The following is a 13,281-nucleotide window of genomic DNA, read 5'->3' as shown; positions in this document are numbered from 1 at the left end:
ATCATTTAACTCTTGAGGTTGGGAGTGACAGAAGCACAAGTCAGACCTCCCCCAGGCAACATAAGAGGATGTGGAAAATAGGATCGTTTGAGATGAGTGTGCTTCAGGTAGACTGGCTGAATCGCAGGATTTACATGTTGTAATCAGTATATTCAAGCCTTGCTGTCTTTGCTTTCTTTCAGACAGTCTTTCTCCAGGCGGTGGATATGATAACAACCCACGTGCACTAGCTTAACACAAAGTTCTTAGGAAGGGCTTTGTTCAGCCCGGCACACTGGCTTACGCCTGTAATCCCAACACTTTGGGAGGCCGAGGTGGGCGGATCACCTGAGGTCAGCAATTCGAGACCAGCCTGGCCAACATAGTGAAACCCCGTCTTTACTAAAAAATACAAAAATTAGCCAGGCGTGGTGGTGTACACCTGTAATCCCAGCTACCCAGGAGGCTGAGGCAGGAGAGTTGCCAGGAAGCAGAGATTGCAGTGAGCTCAGATCGCACCGCTGCACTCCAGCCTGGGGGACAGTGAGACTCCATCTCAAAAAAAGAGGAAGGGCTTGGTTCTTCGGCTCAGCCCTGAATCCGTTGCTATGCAGCTGAGTTCTCTGGCCTCACCTGGATTGTGTCTACACAGTACACACAGAATGGGTTTCCCCCAAAGAAAGAATTCTGCCTCAAGAAGGGGAAAGGGATGCCAGGTGGACAAAACACTCCAGGTGTCTGTAATAAGAGACAAGGGTTGATCTTTAACTTAATTAAAACATGGACAGGGAACGGAAAGGTTTTAATACTGATTTTGTTCAGAAGGAAACTGGAAAATTTTATGATTGTTTCCTGAATTTATTCCAGCATTTACCTTTTGCTTTCCATAAAATTGTTTCCTGCAGCCAAGTACTTTAAATTTTTAAAAAGACGAGTGAGGCGTCTCATACTTGTAATCCCAGTGCTGAGGCCAGGAGTTCAAGACCAGCCTGAGCAACACAGCAAGACACCATCTCTACCAAAAATTGTTTGAAAATGATTCTGCTGAAAGAGAGCAAAAATAAAAATTAAAGAAAGTAGAAAAAACTAAATTTAAAAAATTAACCGGGCATGGTGGCATGTACCTGTATTCCTAGCTATTCAGGAGGCTGAGGCACAAGGATCCCTTGAGCCCAGGAGCTCAGGGTTGTAGTGAGTTATGATCATACCACTGCACTCCAGCCTAGGTGGCAGAATGAAACTATCTCAAGAAAAACAAGTGACAAAGGGGGAAACAATATTTACAATTCATAGAGCAGATAAAGGGTTCATATTCCTAATATAAAAAGAACTTCTAAAAGTTAAGAAAAAGACCAACTGCCCCATAGAAAAATGGGCAAGGAGATAAGAACAGATCGTTCACAGGAAGAGACATGCAGATGATTATTAAAAACCCGAAAAGATGCTGAGTCTTACTCCTAAGAAAAATTCACATTTAAACTACCCTGGGGGCTGGGTGCGGTGGCTCACGCCTGTAATCTCCACACTGGGAGGCCAAGGTGGGAATATCACTGAAGCTAGGATATCAAGAACAGCCTGGACAACGTAGTGAGACCCTGTCTTTATTAAAAAAAAAAAAAAAAAAAAAACAACGGAAAAATTGGCCAGGCGCAGTGACTCCCCACCTATAATCCCAGCACTTTGAGAGGCCCAGGTGAGTGGATCACTTGAGGTCAGGTGCTTGAGACCAGCCTGGCCAACATGGCAAAACTCTGTCTCTACTAAAATTACAAAAATTAGCCAAGCGTGGTGGCATATGCCTGGAGTGCCAGCTACTTGGGAGGCTGATGCAGGAGAATCGCTCAAACCCAGGAGGCAGAAGTTGCAGTGAGCTGAGATCACACCGCTGCACTCCAGCCTGGGTGACAGAGCAAGACTCCATTAAAAAAAATTTTTTTTTAAATTAGCTGGGCATAGTGGCATGACCGTATAGTTCTAGCTTCTTGAGAAACTGAGGCAGGAGGATTTCCTGAGCCCAAGAGTTCAAGGCTGCAGTGAACCACAATCACACCACTGCATTCTAGCAGCCTGGGTGACAGAGCAAGACCCTTGGCTCTAAAAAAAAACAAAAACACTACCCAGAGCTCAGCCACAGCCTTTTAAGTTTCCTAGGTGACTTGTGTGCAGCCAGGGTTGAGAAACCACTCTTGTCTACCCATCTTTTGCTGACAACAGGGCTCCGAGAAGGGAAGGGGTTTGTCTGGGGATGCACAGTGAGGCAGTGGCTGCCTTGGAAGTGGAGTCTCAGTCTCCCGGCTCCTCGGCCAGCACCTGACCACTGTTCCATTGTCTCCCAGACAGAACATCAGCCATGGGCATGTGATTCATGAGCATGAGCCACACCATCCTGCACACACAGGCGCAGAGCCCTGCTCTTCTCATCCACTTCCTTTATCTGTAAAATAGAATTATTTCTACCACAGTGTGGTGGTGTGAATAAAATGAGATGAACTTCCAGCACAGAATGCTTAATAAAGGTTCTGGACATTTCATAGTAGTTAAATCATGCCAAATGTGGTCCTAGGTGATTGGCTTCTTTTGCTAGTGTGTTTTCAGGGCTCTTCCGTGCTGGGGCATTGCATCAGTGCTTTATTCCTTTTTATTGCCCAGTATTATTCCACTGTGTGGACAGACCACATTTATCCATTCATCAGTTGAAGGATATTTGGGTTCTTTCCAATTTTTTTTGGCTATGGTGAATAGGTTTTGTGTGGATGTGTGTTTTCCTTTTTCTTGGGTCTATACTGAGAAGTGGAATGGCTGGTTCATACAGCAGCTCGAACCTTGTGAGGAGCTGCCATACCCTTTTCCAAGGTGGCCCCACCATTTTACATTCCCATCGGCAGTGTGAGAGTTCCAGTTTCTCCACATCCTCACCAACACTTCTTGTTATCTTTTTTTAACTGTATGTATATATACTTAACATTTTCTTATTTATAATGTACATAATAGAGAATATGCCATTTTAACTGTTTTTAAGTGTATCATTCAGTGGCATTAAGCACATTAATGATGTTATATAACCGTCAACGCTATCTTTCCAGAACTTTTGCTAGCTTCAGAGAATCCTCTAAATAATATCATTAAAAATCATCAAGCCGAATCCCACTGTTAGAACTGAGGGTTTTATTTTACTTTCTAATTATCAGGATCCAGGGAGGTAATACACTTAGAGGATAGACTTAGCTTGTTTCCCAGGTATGCCTTTCAGCAGCATTCTTACCAGAGTAGGAATAGAATATTAGTCATTATTTAGAGGCCTGGCCATCTTGAGAATGTTTAATGTTTAGTCTGCAGTACAGTTATAACTATTTTTGTATATTGGGTTATTTTTTTCAGAAGTAGACCGACAGCTCTGACAGGAGCCTCTTTAGTCTGAATTCGTCCAAGTAGTGCAGCATTGCCCTAATTGTCCATAAAGACATGTTCTCCAATACTTAACTCACTCCTAGGTTGCAAATGGACCCTTACTGGTAGTCAGAAATAGCCATTGCATGGAGCTTAAAATGAACTTGATCTTGGTGGAAGATGAGTCTGCAGCTAAGAGAGACTTTACTGTATATCATAGTTTTTTTTTTTGCCACCGCACCCAGCAAATATTTGTATTTTTAGTAGAGACAGGGTTTCACCATCTTGGCCAGGCTGGTCTTGAACTCCTGACCTCATGATCCACCCTCCTCAGCCTCCCAAAGTGCTGGGATTACAGGCGTGAACCACCGCGCCCAGCCTGTATCATAGTTCTTATGCACAAAGATCCTTTAATATTGTTTATAAATTCTCCCCTATGCACATGCTGACCTGTTCCTTAATCTTATCTGTCTAGGTTTGGAGCAGGTATGTTAAGAAGTTAGGGGATTTTGCTAAGCCAGAGAATATTGACTTGGCCGTGCAGTGCCTGAATGAACTTATAACCAATGCACTGCACCACATCCCAGATGTCATCACCTACCTTTCAAGACTCAGAAACCAGAGTGTGTTTAACTTCTGTGCTATTCCACAGGTAGGGAATGGGACTCCTCTGGGTGGATATGGGGCTAAAGGGAGTGGGGTGGGCGTAAGGGTGGATTTTGCTATGCTGTATTCAAGGATATGATTCCTTAAAAAGATGATGGCTCCAGTTGATTTTGCTGGTGGTTTCATAGCACCCCGCTTTGCTTCGAGCTCCCAGACTCAGCTCAGCCTTGAGGTTAAGCCTGCTCCTTTTCAGAACCTTCTTTCTGGATTTCCTCTTTTCCACAGCTGTTCTAAACTAGTTAGGTTCTTATCCTCAGTTAAGTCAAGGTCTTTGGCCTAGATTTATGGGGAGTGCTGGGTAAAACATGGGTGAGGCTGTTATCATTAAAATGTCTTCATTAAGCATCTAATTATTGCTGTCCTTTTTCTAGACCCAGGATAACAAGAACCTGGTCCTGTAGACCTAGTTCCTCAGTATGCTAGGAACTTAACACTTTTTAGTTGCCTTTACCAAGTATTTCAGATACTACTGCAAATAAGTGAAGAAAGTAATAGCATTTAACTGATTTGGGAACTTGGTTTGATCTTGTTCTAATGACCAACTTGGAATGGTGGTTGAAAGTAAAATCTATATCCTTGTCTTATGTTTCAATTTACCTAGAAATAGTTTATCTTTGAGCACAGGAAATTAATCCCCTTCTGTTGTTCTCCCCCTGGCATTAGTTTTAAATATGTAATGATTATGTTTGTTGTAGGAAAATAGAAAAACAAGTAAAACAGAAAATTCTTTCCATATATTATTTTGAAATAGATATTTCAGATCTAATAATCCATTGCTCTAGCATGGAAAATGTTGGATTTACTTGTGTTTGCTTTTTCCAAATAAAATGGAACTTTTGTGGCTAAACTGTAGAGTTGTTTTACGCTGCTTAATTCTGTGTGTTGTTGAGAAAGGCAGGAGTCGGGAAGGTAAAAATCTTGGCATACTTTCTTTGTGGGTATTTTTTCTTGATTAATTACATCTTAGTTCATTAGCAGTTAGCAATTGCCCGTTCGACAGAATGTGATAATGATAGCTTACAACACCATCTCTTCTTTTTTCCCCTCTCTTCTTACTCTCTGTAGGTGATGGCCATTGCCACTTTGGCTGCCTGTTACAATAACCAGCAGGTGTTCAAAGGGGCAGTGAAGATTCGGAAAGGGCAAGCGGTGACCCTGATGATGGATGCCACCAATATGCCAGCTGTCAAAGCCATCATATATCAGTATATGGAAGAGGTGGGTTTTTATTTAACTACTTGGATAATTTGTAGCTACTTTTTTTTTTTTTTTTTTTTTTTTTTTTGAGGCGGAGTCTCCCTCTGTCGCCCAGTCTGGAGTGCAGTGGCCGGATCTCAGCTCACTGCAAGCTCCGCCTCCCAGGTTTACGCCATTCTCCTGCCTCAGCGTCCCGAGTAGCTGGGACTACAGGCGCCTGCCACCTCGCCCGGCTAGATTTTTGTATTTTTTAGTAGAGACGGGGTTTCACCGTGTTAGCCAGGATGGTCTTGATCTCCTGACCTCGTGATCCGCCCGTCTCGGCCTCCCAGAGTGCTGGGATTACAGGCTTGAGCCACCGCGCCCGGCCGTAGCTACTTTTATGATTTAGTAATGTCACTGTTTAAACATGTTTGGATATTAGATGATCCTAACAACTCACTGTCCTATGGCCTAAAGAGACAGGAATTGATATCCTTTGTTAGGAAAAAAATCTATGCACAGGAGTCGAGCAGATTGCTCACTGCTGTGTAGTACCCTGGTGAGAGGAGATAAATGGAGCAAGACTGTAGGATGGAGCCCTTGAGTACAGTCATAGATTTTGAGCTGCAAGATGGTGCCAGAGGCCAACCAAGCTTCTTGCTGATGGTGAGGAATGTGAGGTTGAAGCTTGTCTGTGCTGATGCAGTACGTGATTGAGTGGATCTCTGGCTCCTGGTCCATGTGTTCTGACTCCCAGTCGGGTACTTTCATTATGCCACAGGCTTCAATTGAAAAATCACGGTAGGGAATTTAGGCCAACGAAAGCCATCCAGTTGCAATTATTTCCTAAATTTTATTTGGAAAATTTCATTTCAAATACCAAAAGCATCCTATAAAAAGAAAACATACCTTCTCAGGTCAAATCTCTAATATCTGACTAGGTTCAGAAAATTTATTTCTGGCCAGGCACAGTATCTCACTCCTGAAATCTCAGCACTTTGGGAGACCAAGGTGGGAGGATCACTTGAGGCCAGGAATTTAAGACCAGCCTGGGTGACATAGCAAGACCCCATTTCTGCAAATAATTTAAAAATTAGCTGATCATGATGGTGCACGCCTGTGGTCTCAGCTGCCTCAGGAGGCTGAGGCAGGTGGATCACTTGAGCCTGGGAGGTCGAGGCTACAGTGAGCTGTTATCTCATCATTGCACTCTAGCCTGGGTGATAGAGTGAGACTTTGTCTCAAAAAAAAAATTTACTTCTTAGAAACCAGAAGTCTCTGTAATCTCTAGTAATCTCTAGAATCTCTAGACCCTAGAGCAGTGGTTTGTAAATGGAGGTGATTTGCTCCCCTCCCACAAGAGGACACGAATCGGGTGCTCCTGGCATCTGGTGAGTAGAGGCCCAGGATGATGCTGTGATCCTCAGGTGTGATCTTGTTGAGATTGAAACACTATAGACTTTACGAAAACATACAGGACGCTGATCATTTTTCCTTTGCCTGAGCTCCCTCCCCAGAAGTTACCACTGTCCATGGTTTTGTACATCCTTCTAGTCCCCTTGTTATGCCTTTACAGGAATATGGTTTGCAACAGTGTTTTCATCTAAATAGAATTATACAAAATAGCTATTTCTGATTTCTCTTGCATGTTGTATATTGTCCTTCTATTTCCTCCCTACCTTCATTCTGTCATAGAAATGCTGATGTCCAAAACATCAGAGGCACCTATAGAAGTCTAACAGAAGACCAAATTGCTTTTAAAAATCCTAAAATTTTATAGTCACTAGATGAAAGTATTCAGCCACTGACCAAAAAAATTGCTACCAAGGCTCTCCAGTTTGCCATGTAGCCAGGACTTATTTTGAGCTATGTGCCTGGGGTAGTGACCGAGTAGGTGGATAGGAGTAATCTCAGGGAAACTTGAGCCCCAGCCTCATGGCTGCAGTGATAATTTGAACCCAGGTCTGTCTGACATCAGAATCCATGATGTTAACCCCAATTCTAAGGGGTTCAACTACCCTTTCTATTTTTTTTTTTTTTTGAGACAGAGTCTCGCGCTGTGTCACCCAGGCTGGAGTGCAGTGGCGCGATCTCGGCTCACTGCAAGCTCCGCCTCTCAGGTTCACGCCATTCTCCTGCCTCAGCCTCCGAGTAGCTGGGACTACAGGCGCCCGCCACCACGCCCGGCTAGTTTTTTGTATTTTTAGTAGAGACGGGGTTTCACCATGTTAGCCAGGATGGTCTCGATCTCCTGACCTCGTGATCCACCCGCCTCGGCCTCCCAAAGTGCTGGGATTACAGGCTTGAGCCACCGCGCCCGGCCAACTACCCTTTCTAAATGGAATCCTGCCATATTAAGCACTATTTCTTCATTTTATATAAATTAGAAACATTTTATGTAGTAAGTTCAGAATGTTTCGGTTTTGCAGTTTTATTCTGATCACTAGTTTTAGAAACTAGTTTTTAAACATTTTGTGGCCAATTCCATTACTATATTAAAATTCAGATGTATTTGATTTTTCCTTAACTATTGGAATTAAATCCTAGTGGTAATTCATAGTTTGAGGGTCAGGGTGGACAACCCACAGCTGGCCGAGCCCTGTTTTTGTGAATAAAGTTTATCTGAATACAGCCACACCCATTTGCTTCTGTATCTTCTGTGGCTGCTTTTGCAATGTAACAGCCGAGTTGAGGAGCTGCAACGGGGATGACTTGTAAAGCTAAAAATATTTTTTGGCCCTTGAATAAGAGGTTTGCTGACCTCTGGCTTAGGGCATCAGTTGTTTTTGTTTAAAGTTATCCAAGTAAAACTCAAGGCATTTGGGGAGAAATGTTAATATTAATACTTAAGTTGATTTGATTTAGACAAATCTATGAAGATTTCTAAGTCTTTGGTTTTAGTTTCAGCAGTAAGGACATTTTACAAGTAAAGTTTTAAATGAAAACATTTTGTGTGAAGCCACAAGTCGTCTGGCCTCTTGCTGGTGTCCAGATATGAACACTGATCCTGTTTCTCCTCGCTGACCGAGTCTGTCCTTTGCAGTAAGAAAGGAGGAAATGTTGACTGTAGGATCTCTGGACTTAGTGTTGTAGCGAGCATGCACCTGGAAGGGACTTGCCAGAGGACCTCCTCATGCATCTCCAGTGCTTAGTGAGAACTTGGGAATGCAGCCCCAGGCCTTCCCAAGCAGGTGGCCACACTCTGCAGGGCCCTCACCCCACCCTGGAGCAGCCGCCGCTTTAAACCAGCCTGGACGCCTGTCAGTTGGGGAGAAGATCAACCTGCTATTTTGGGATATAAATAAATGCTCAGCCAAACGGCCAGAAACCCCCATTCCCCTCTCTGCCAAAGTGATTCCTTGGCAGGGAGAATGTTGTTCGTGTCTCTGCACACTTCCTGTGCCCTCCTGTGGTTAAGTCAGAGCATCATCAGGCTCTTTGGACCCCAGGTGCCTCGCTGCTCAAGGATGGTCCCAGCCAGCAGCCGCTGGGAATCACCTGGGAGCCCGTTAGACATCAGCCCCCACCTAAACCTGTCGAATCGGAATCTGCCTTTTTTTGTTTTTTTCCAAATGATGTTTTTGCTTTAATGGGAGTTTAGATATTCATAGATGAGAGTTTTAAATGATTATCAAGCTGATTCCATATTCTATTGTTGTAAGTAGAACTGCTGAGACCTGAAAGTACCACATGGACTCACAGAGGAGCTCCGGTAGCACAGCATTGCACAAGAGCTTATTTCAGTCCAGTAAGCACTTACAGGAGCCTCTGTCATTTAATCATCAGGCCTGGCACTGTGGCTCACACCTGTAATCCCAACACTTTGGGAGGCTGAGGCAGGCAGATCACTTGAGGTCCGGAGTTCGAGACCAACCTGGCCAATATGGTGAAACCCCATCTCTATTGAAAATACAAAATGTAGCCAGGCGTGGTGGTGCACACACTTGTAATCCCAGCTGTTTGGGAGCCTGAGACATGAGAATCGCTTGAACTCGGGAGGTGGAGGTTGCAGTGAGCTGAGATGGCACCACTGTACTCCAGCCTGGGCAGAGTGAGGCCCTGTCTCAAACCCCTCAAGTATTTCTTTTGCTTCAACTATATGCCAGGCATGTAGATGAAAAGTTTGCCACAACCTGTCCTTGACAAGCAGATGTATCTCCTTGACTGAGGCTGGTAGGTTTTTAAGACCTGAATAATTGAGTTTGCAAAAACCTACTGTATGCCTTCAGGTAAATGGAAAGTGGGGTTTGGGCTAGCAACGAAGCATCTAGAAGGTCCCTTTGGCCTTAGCGGCTCTGTTTTAGGTAAGGCCATGTCTGAGGACCAGTGACTGCAGCTTCTTCCGGCTGTGCTGTCATGCTTATATATTAGAAGTGATCATCAAAGGACTCAAAAGTTTTGCCACTAATTGCATTACCAGGGACCGTCACAACCGAGATTTCTCTTCATGTATTCACCTTACTTATCTCCTGGAAGGGCACTGTGAGGTGCTGGGGATGTGAAGATCAGTGTGGCTCAGCCGCTGCTCTTGAGGGCCTCCGGGGTGCAGTGTGCACACCTGTGCTTCCCGTTTGCTCAGGAAGACAGGCTTTGCGACGAGTAGGCTGGGGCTGACATCCCCACCTTATCATTGGGGTGGCTTTGGGTAAGTTACTTTCATGTTCTCTGAGCCTCCCTTTCCTCATTGGTAAAATAGGCATAAACTACCTACCAGTGGAGGATTGTAAGTAGCCATGGAAAATGTAAAGCACATAGCACTTACCATTTTTTCCTGTGTCTTTAACAGATTTATCATAGAATCCCCGACTCAGACCCATCTTCTAGTAAAACAAGGCAGATCATCTCCACCATCCGGACGCAGAATCTTCCCAACTGTCAGCTGATCTCCCGAAGCCACTACTCCCCCATCTACCTGTCGTTTGTCATGCTCTTGGCTGCCCTGAGCTGGCAGTACCTGACCACACTCTCCCAGGTCACAGAAGACTATGTTCAGACTGGAGAACACTGATCCCAAATTTGTCCGTGGGTGAAGTTCACCATCAAATGGATTTACTTTTTTTCTTTAAGGATGGATGTTGGCTTCTCTTTATTTTTTTCCTCCTACTTTAATCCCTGAAAGAACTGTGTGGCTGGGGCCTTTAGGAAAGCGAGATGCAGCTGAGAAGAATCTAAACATGAAAGCAAAGGGTGCCTCACCCCAGCAACCTGTCCTTGTGGGTGGTGATCACTGTGCTTCTTGTGACTCACGGCAGAGGACTCTGTGCCACAGTTTAGGTGAAATGGCTGCGTATGTAACTGTCATGAGATCCTATTTAGTGTGATCCTGGCTGGAATGATAATTAAAAGTATTTAATTTGAAGCAACCTTTGAATGTTCACAATAGTAGAAAATGATGTGAAATTTCTTTCTGTTGAGTTCCTAGTTTTCTCATCATTTTATTTTCCTTAATTGGGTTGAATGGAGTAGATGGAAATATTTATGGTTTAGGTGACACTTAGGTGTTTCCTAAGAATGCAAACTGCCTTTTGCACACGAAGGCTGGGAATAAAATTCTGGGTGTTCTCCTATTATCATAAGGGAGTTTAGCTTTCAGAGAGAAACAGCAGGATTGCCTTTGACCCCATTTCAGAAGATTGGCCTTCAGTAAAGGTGGACATTTTTGAGATTTTTATAATAAAGAATTTAATTGCTCTGCATTTGTCAAGTTCAGTTCACTTGAAAGCCTGCCTGACTGTGGAAAAGATGGAGCTCAAGAATGGAGTTGATGGCCCAGCGTGGTGGCTCATGCCTGTAATCCCAGCACTTTGGGAGGCCGAAGCAGGCGGATCACTTGAGGTCAGGGGTTCGAGACCAGCCTGACCAACATGGCGTAACCCCATCTGTACTAAAAATACCAAAATTAGCCGGGCTTGGAACATGCCTGTAGCCCCAGCTACTCGGGAGGCCAAGGCACAAGAATTGCTTGAACCCAGGAGGCAGAGGTTGCAGTGAGCCGAGATCACGCCATTGCACTCCAGCCTGGGCGACAGTAAGACTGTCTCAAAAAAAAAAAAAAAAAACTTGCGTATCCGCAAATTCAAAAGTAGTTGGCCATCTTGTATTTCTGTTTGCTAACTCTAGCAACACTACCCTCTACTCCCCACTTCTAATATAATTTCATAGCATCTCTGGCATAGCGTCTGTTTGGATCCTACCTAATGGTGGAATATTTTAAGTTTTCCTCAGAGGAGCCTCTGACCCATCTGAATCTAGCACCATAAACAACTACAATGGTTGGGAACAAGAGTTTGACGTCTGCATATGGGAACTTCTGGATGCCTGTGGCCAAGTGCAGGGAGGGCCCCTTCTTCCATCTACTGAGCCATTTCCCAGGGGCTCGGGTGTGTATAGGAGGAAGAGGGCGAGTCAAGCATGTGAACAAGCATTCTAGGTTATTCTTAGCAGTTTTGGAAACAGAGTTCTAAGGCTGTGGTTCTCAGACTTTATATCAGAATTGCCTGATTGCTGGGACCAAAGACTTTGACACAGTAGGTTTGATGGGGTGCCCAAGAGCTTGCATTCCTAAATTCTCAGGCAGTGTTCTCATCAGGGAGCAGTTGGAAAGGTATTCTGAGCTTGAATGTGCCTGGGAGACACCTGGGGTCTTGGGAGATGCGAATGCTGTTCAGAGGTCTGGCCTTCTCACACTGAGGAGAGCATTTCCTAACAGGCTCTCAGGTGACGGCCGTGCTGTGGACCACTCGAGTATGGCTGAGGCACATTGAAGAGGGCAAATTACTGCTTTCTTTAAAGAGTGGCAGCCGGGCACGGTAGCTCATGCCTATAATCCTAGCACTTTGGGAGGCCAAGGCAGGTGCATCACTTGAAGTCAGTTCGAGACCAGCCTGGTCAACATGGCGAAACCCCGTCTCTACTAAAACTACAAAAATTAGCCAGGTGTGGTGGCGGATGCCTGTAATCCCAGCTACTTGGGAGGCTGAGGCAGGAGAACCGCTTGAACCCAGGAGGCAGAGGTTGCAGTGAGCCAAGATCACGCCACTGCACTCCAGCCTGGGTGACAGAGCGAGACTCCCATCTCAAAAAAAATTTTTTAAAAGGCAAAGGTTGGACTGCCTACCTATACTCTAATTTCTATTCTGGAGTGACTCTCTGGAGAGTCTAGATAAAGACTGAAAAGGCATTGTCACCTCCACCTGTCATTGTCACTTGGACAAGAATCCAGGAGGAACTACTGAACTGAGGTGACAAAGTGATGACCATTGGGGTGATCTGAGGTGCATTAGAGCACTGGGCTCTGTCCCAGTCACAAACACTGCAAGGCAGGTGTTTCTAACAAAGCCTTAAGCTGAGGTCGAGATGCCCCACAATTCCTTCTGTCACTAGCCCATCCCCACCGGCTCCATGCAGAGGCAGGGAGGGAGCTGCAGGGGGGGATACGATGGAGGTGAGGGAGACAGTGCGCGTGGAATGATTCAACTCAGTTTGGGAGCAGGTAAAACTTTATTGAGGTTATGAATATACTCTAGTTGAAACCGGATGAGTGAGTGGTTATGAATTGTGGCTTTGGTAACCTTTGTTAAGCATCTCTTAAGTGCCATGATGAGCATAACCTTTCCTACAATGCTCCTCAGATTTTCAGAGCTTATTTGATGTAGCTTCTGGTTCCTAACTTCTGAGTCACATCAGAAACCAAACTTCAATGCTTCTGGAAAGAGCTAGCCCCACACCACCTCAGTTGGGAAGGGGAGTACTGAGGTGTACCTTGGCAGGGCAATGGAATGATTGCTGGGTCTTCTAGTTTCCTCTGCACCAAGAACTGCTGTAACAGGATTCTAAACCAGGGCTATGCAAAGCACTAGAGTTCTTGACCAGCAATGCAAACCAGTGGCATACAAATTCAAAATACCGTTTACAGGCTCTGACGCCAGCCCAAACCAAGACTGGAGGGCATCCAGGGGGATGTGGTTCTCCACGGGATGGCATCTTGGTTATGTGAGATCACCAAGACACCAGGCCTATTTTATGAGCTGAATCCTCAGGCTGCTGCTGGATTTGTGGCTGATAAAAAAG

General features: G+C 44.8%; 1 protein-coding gene across 6 annotated transcripts in view; it reads left to right on the top strand.

Moving 5' to 3' along the window:
• Nucleotides 1-10,907, top strand: part of FDFT1 (farnesyl-diphosphate farnesyltransferase 1) — a 34,951-nt gene extending 24,044 nt beyond the window's left edge. For 5 of the 6 annotated variants that reach the window (XM_025393141.1, XM_025393143.1, XM_025393144.1 and 2 more), the window contains 3 exons: nt 3,842-4,018; nt 5,098-5,250; nt 9,998-10,907. In XM_025393141.1, the coding sequence (XP_025248926.1) occupies nt 3,842-4,018; nt 5,098-5,250; nt 9,998-10,219 (552 nt within the window). In that variant the 3' untranslated portion in view covers nt 10,220-10,907. The remainder of the gene's footprint in view (nt 1-3,841; nt 4,019-5,097; nt 5,251-9,997) is intronic. The other variant, XM_025393142.1, reaches the window with a different exon arrangement.
• The last annotated feature ends 2,374 nt before the right edge of the window (nt 10,908-13,281 follow it).

This window comes from Theropithecus gelada, chromosome 8 (genome assembly GCF_003255815.1).
Source record: "Theropithecus gelada isolate Dixy chromosome 8, Tgel_1.0, whole genome shotgun sequence".
Taxonomy (NCBI): Eukaryota; Metazoa; Chordata; class Mammalia; order Primates; family Cercopithecidae; genus Theropithecus; species Theropithecus gelada.
The sequence above is the reverse complement of the archived record's forward strand: the minus strand, read 5'-3'. Positions and strand labels throughout refer to the sequence as shown.